The sequence below is a fragment of the Microtus ochrogaster genome, chromosome 2 (assembly GCF_000317375.1).
Source record: "Microtus ochrogaster isolate Prairie Vole_2 chromosome 2, MicOch1.0, whole genome shotgun sequence".
Taxonomy (NCBI): domain Eukaryota; kingdom Metazoa; phylum Chordata; class Mammalia; order Rodentia; family Cricetidae; genus Microtus; species Microtus ochrogaster.
This window is the reverse complement of record NC_022010.1, coordinates 67,218,495-67,224,646: the sequence shown is the minus strand read 5'-3', so window position 1 is coordinate 67,224,646 and position 6,152 is coordinate 67,218,495. Positions and strand designations below refer to the sequence as shown.

At 33.1% G+C, this 6,152-nt stretch overlaps 1 protein-coding gene across 1 annotated transcript in view; it reads right to left on the bottom strand.

The window, feature by feature from the left end:
• Positions 1-6,152, bottom strand: part of Iqcb1 (IQ motif containing B1) — a 56,209-nt gene that overhangs the window by 47,724 nt on the left and 2,333 nt on the right. The window contains exons 3-5 of the mRNA XM_005345088.2: positions 4,992-5,105; positions 4,618-4,780; positions 2,053-2,182 (exon numbers count right to left, since the gene is read on the bottom strand). Of these exons, the coding sequence (XP_005345145.1) occupies positions 2,053-2,182; positions 4,618-4,780; positions 4,992-5,091 (393 nt within the window). The 5' untranslated portion in view covers positions 5,092-5,105. The remainder of the gene's footprint in view (positions 1-2,052; positions 2,183-4,617; positions 4,781-4,991; positions 5,106-6,152) is intronic.

Sequence of the window (6,152 nt, the reverse complement as noted above, 5' to 3'; positions counted from 1 at the left end):
AAAAAAAAAAAAAGAAAGAAAAAAGAAATGGCAAATATCTGAGGAGATAGATTTGTTATCCTGATATGAATATTGTATATAGTATAAAAGTACCAAAAATATTACATCATTCCCTTAAAGTATGTACAACTTTATTATGTGTTGATTAAAAAACAAAATCTAGAGTCTTACTAACCTGAAGTATCAGAAATTAAATTTGAAACAGCTACAGCAGTCTATAAAGCAGAAAGCTCAAAAGTTTATATGCAAATGTCCACTCAATTTTTGACTTAACTATGCACTTTTAAAAAACAAGCTCTGAGAAGCCTGGGAAAACTATAGCTGGGGATTGAAGGAATTAATAGCAGTCTCATTTCCTGCCAATTGCAGGGCATACAGAGTTTAGAAATCAGGTTACATATTAGATGGTCTGAGTAAACACTTTCCACTTTCATTTAAATCAAAGCACTACATATAAAGATAATTCTCTATACATAAAACTGGAATAAATCTATCCTGAGAAAGGCTAAAAGCAATCCTTTGTATCACCTGATCTGCCAGAATGTAACTGCTTCTCAACAGTCCTTAAAAGAAGGTAAGTGCTCCTACAATATATCATTTAGAGTCCATAATAAACCAAAACATATTAGACATGTGAAGAAAAAAATTTTGACCTTAGAAAAAGGGGAGAAAATATAAAGGTAATAGAAGCAAATTCTCAAGTGATTCATGCATAGAGTCTATAAATAAGGGCTTAAAGTGATTACAATAAATATAGTAAAGAATCTACAAGAAATGGATAGAAAGATTATGATATGAAAGAAAAGATTATGAAAACTCTAAAGGGAGAGAAAGAAATCATAATTAAGAAACGCAATACATGAAAACAAATTCCTTAGATTATTAGCAATCATTAGTAATTATTATATAATCATTGGATTACTAGTAGAGTAGATTGAAGAAATAGTCAAATGTTAAGATACACTAATAGAAAGTAACCAAACTAAACAACACAGCAAGATCAATAGAGGGTAATGCCAGTAAGAATGAAGGCTGAGGCAGGAGGATAAGGAGTTCAAAGTCAGCCTTGTGGCAAATAAAGCCCAATTCACATGAAACCTAGCTCAAAAATACAGAAACAAAACCAAAACCAGAAAAAGACAGACACAGAGACAGAAATACACAGTTAGAGGAGAATAACTATATGAATAAATCACACGGTATTCTTTAGCTAGTATTTATACATTTTCTAATGTAGGTTTAAATTCTTGGTTGTAATTCTTTGGTTAAAGATGTTTAAATTCACTACTCGTATGTTCAGCCATACATAGCATTAATGAAAGTTATTTGGTCACAATAAAATTAAATTAGAAATTAGTAACAATAAAGTACAAATAAAATCTTCAAATATTTGAAAATTATGCAATATATTTTTCATAAAAGCATAATACACCCAAGAAATATTTGAATAAAGATCACCATGTCTGAGCTGAAATATTTTCATAAAGAAGAGGTCTGAAATATGGAACATAAAGTCTACATATCTTCTTTGTCACCACTAGAGATATTCAGAAAAGTCCTGGGCTTAGAGAACAAATGTTCCTCCAATTAAAGAAGGGAATAACAATTAGAAAATTTAAGGAGAGAAGAATATGTTCCAGGAAGATGCCATGAATATAAGCATATATGGGTATTGCCCAAAATTGAGTGGTAAGACAGACTATTCAAAAATCATACAGCATTCTGTAGCTAGTATTAACCAATTTTCTAATGTAGAAATTAAGTTCTCTGTTGTAATTTCTTTGGGGGGTTAAAGATGTTTAAATTCACTACTTGTATATTTGGCCAGATACAGCATACTTTGATAAATAGCATGGGAAAACTCAGAAAAGACTAGATATGGTGTACATCCTTGTAATCCCAGCACTCAGGAGACTTAAGCAGAAGGACTGACACCCTGAAACCTGCAAGGCTACACATTGAGTATGAAGTTATCCTGGGTTATACAGTGAAACCTTGTTTCAGGAAAAAAGAATAAAATTATTGGGGAATAAACATCAAATAAACGCATGCCTTAGCTGCATTGATGAAACATGTTTGTAATCGTCTCCCCAAGATAAGAAAATTTTCGACAGCTGATGGAAGTAATTCCTTGTAAAATTCTTCTCCATCTTCTCCTGGTTCTAAGCCCACACAGCAATGGCTGAAATGAGAGTACAAGTTTGCATAAATAATATCAGTTTGATGTTCAAACTTCCATAGGCATTGTGCTTTAATGAAAATTTTAAGTATCATTATTTTGTTGACAAGCCAATTAAAAATTTGCTGGAAATTTTTAACTTTTTAGAGAACTAAACTGTGCTATGGACCTTGCTTGCATTCAGTTCCAGGGCTCACATACCCTAAAACCGAATATACTGGCCCTTTAAGAAATGAAAGCCATTAGAGAAGCAATTTCTCTAATCCCAGCACCCTAGGAAGCAGATACAGGCAGATCTCATAGATGAGTTCAAGGTCAGTCTGACCCACATAGTCAGTTCCAGGTCAGCCAAGTTTACAGAAACCCTGTCTCTGAAATAAAAAATCAACAAACAAAAAGAGAGAAAGAAAGAAGGCACATGAAAAATACGTGTTTACAATAAAGAGAAATGAGATTAGTTTATAGGGAGTTGGCTACAATCAGCCTAAAAGGCAACGAATACCTTGACTGTTTATTTTACATTAATTTTTGTTAATTGATATATTTTAGAAATCTAATAGCAAAAATTTATCTAGGGTGAGATTAACTTCAAGGAACAAAGATAAGAAAACCAAACACTCTAATTTCATACCCAATTCTTCTTCCCAACAGATTGTTTTCTTAAGATCCCCAAATTATCTGCTTGTATATATATTCCTTATATCAAAAGGGAAAACAGTGAAAGTATACCCTAACTGTAACAGGAACATTTTATGATACACAGAAAGAAGAACAATCCTTCCAGAGAACTGTATCTTCATGAAACTACCCATTAGAGCTGCTCCTTGGATATGAGTTGAATATATTAAAAATACCAATATTAAAAGTAGTTGTAGTCTCATACCAAAAAGGGCCTTCAACCCAAAGTAGTGTGATAAGTACTATTGTCTAAGTCTTTTCAACAAAATGTGCAAACACTGATAAGAATGGCAATTACAAGACAAGCGTGCTATCTTGTATAACTTGCTATCAAGTTTTTACTTTCTATTCAGTTATTAAACTTAACTACTCAGGACAGCTGTATGATAGATGACACTAACAAAAGAAATAATATTCAACCAATGTTGTCATTACCTAGCATATCCGATCAAAAAATATAGAGGCACTTATTTACTTATATTCAACCAATACTGAAATAATTAATCTTGAAAATTAAAGTATAAAAGAGTATTACATAGATTTATCAAATTTTTGTAACTGTGTACTTTGAATTGGGCCTTTATGTAATAACAAAGTAGAAGTAAACAGTTTAGAAAGTTAGGATCTAAAACAAGACAGTATAAATATGAAAAAAAATCTCTCTTGTAGGGACAGTTTATTTAAAATCAAATGGAAAGGGACTGGAGAGATGGCTCAGTAGTTCAGAGACCTTGCTCAAGCTCTTACAAGTGAAATTTGAATGAAATTTGGGCCCTGGCAATGCTGAAGCATGTATGGGCAGCCCTTCTATGGTAGTTCTGTTGATCTTGTTCATATTTGGTTTCATAGTCTGAGTTGATGAGACTCATCAGGTAGGGCATCATTACAGATGGTTGTTAGCCACCATGAGGTTGCTGGGAATTGAATTCTGGAACTCAGGACCTTGGGAAGAGCAAGAAGCGCAAGCAGTGCTCTTAACTGCTGAGCCGTCTCTCCAGCTCTTGCAAGTACCAGAGTTTAAATCCCAGAACCCACATCTGACAGATTACAACCATCTGTAACTTCAGCTCTAGGGTATCCATTGTGTTCTTCTGGCCTCTTTGGGCACCTACACGCATGTGCACATACCCATACATAGACATCAACATATACACATAATGAAAATAATAATAAATTTCTTAAAATCAAATGAGAATGAAAGAAAAATTATTCACTAAGGCACCGAGAATACTTTATCTTTATCACCTTTAAAAAAAAAGCATTGATCTTCAATTTTAAGGATGGTAGTAGAAAAGTAAATGTTGCTTCTAAATTACATGGACAACATCTGGGCTACCTAATGCATATACAATTTAGATAGATAAATCACTACAAAGTGAAATGAAGTTTTCTGTATTTGTTTTTCTATTGTTCTTTGCTATATACTTTCATTTTAACACTTAATTCAAGTATCACTGCTGCACAATCTCCACTGTTAGTTTTTTAAGTACAGAGTTTTAATTTGCTCATTTCTTAAAAATATTACTGAGTCAACAGGAATATATTAGCTAGTTGGGACTCAAGTGGTAAACAAAAGAAATGATCACTTTGGAAAGAAATCTAAAGACAATCAGTTGCAATAGAGTTACAAACAACAGCATACAGTGTGAAAGAAAAGTACAACCAAAACCTATCATAGGAGAGTCTAATTTTTATTAGAATGACAAATAAAAAAGAAATATTTAAAAAGAAAACAAATTAATCTTCTAGCTTCATTTTACCTTAGTATCTGCGTAAGCTGGGAAATTGTAGTCCAACCACCCTGGATTCGAGAACAATCTTGACTGAGGACCAATAGACAATACTGAATGAGGTCATAACAATATATATCTTGTTTCACTTTCTTCAACTCTGAGCTTCCCAAAGGGGTGTTGTTTATTATTTCTAAGGAAAAAGAAAAGATATACCTATTTTTGCTCAACACACCTAAGAGATACTTGCATTTTTATGTTGTAATCATTAAAAATATGTCAAAAAGGAAAATGGTATTCCTCAGTGTCAAGATTTCTCTAAACAAATTAGAACACTAGCATTGTATCATAATAGAACCAGTATTTACTTAATGTCTTTCCTAACTATAAAAATATTTTCTTACCTTTTAACTTCAACAATATAACAGGAACATTTTGTTCAGGACTTTTCGCTACTTCAGCAGCTAAAGACAAGATCCTTGGGTCTGTGCCTGTTGGCTTCATTTTTTTCCTACTACCTGTGTTTTATCATAATAAAAAAAAGTAAACAAAGAAACCAAAGATCATGTGTACTAAGAATAAGAATTGCACTAGCTTTGCATTCATTCTCTCTACACAATTTTTAAGACAGAATTCATACAGGAGAAACAGATTGTAGAAAAAGTTGATACATCAGGTTTCATATGGCTATTTCTTTAAAGGTCAGTTTACAAGGCTGGACCTTTGCTAGTATATAGAATGTGGATTTCAGAAGGATTTTTATTGTTCTCTTATAAGCCTAGATCACTGTGTCTAAACTGTTATAAAAATGATGGTTTATGGTAAACATGTGCTTTTCTTTTAGAACCCAAGAATTCTGATAAATGCTTTATCTGATTTTCAATACCTGAAATGGAGTGTTTTATAAAGAATTTAATTTAGTTCACAATTCTGGAAGTTCAAGGGCCTTAGGCTATGGTCCTGCATTAGCTCTGATGAGAGCTATCTTGGCTTTGCCATATGACAGATGACATCATAGCACAGTGGGAGATATCATAAGGTACAAGATACCCAAGAGAGACTGAGAAGGGGCCAGGCTCACCTTTTGTAAGTCTTAAGAAGTAGCAAGTCTTACAAAAACTGTTTGAATTCTTTTGAGGGTGGTGATAATTCCAATGATGTAATTATTTCCCACTAGGCCTCATCTCTTCAAGGTTCCACCACCTCTTATCATTGACATTAAGGACTAATATTTCAACACACAAAACAGTAACAATTCTGGTCACTGAGTTTCTAATAAGCTTCCCTAGTAGAAAATACTTCACAGGTGTTGTCATAACTGTTTTGCTCAAGAAACTGTGTGTAATTCTATGTAATTTTACTGGGAGAGGATTTTGGAAGACTAGGCCTGGTTTCCTCTGGATGTACCCCTTTATGGGTCTTTCACTTTGATGACTTTGCTTTGTATATCTTCACTATAAATCAGAGCTAATAAATAAGACAATATATGAGTTGAGTTCTGTGTGCCCTTCTACCTAATCACTAAACCTGGAGATGATCTGTGAAGTACTACAATACTAGGTCTC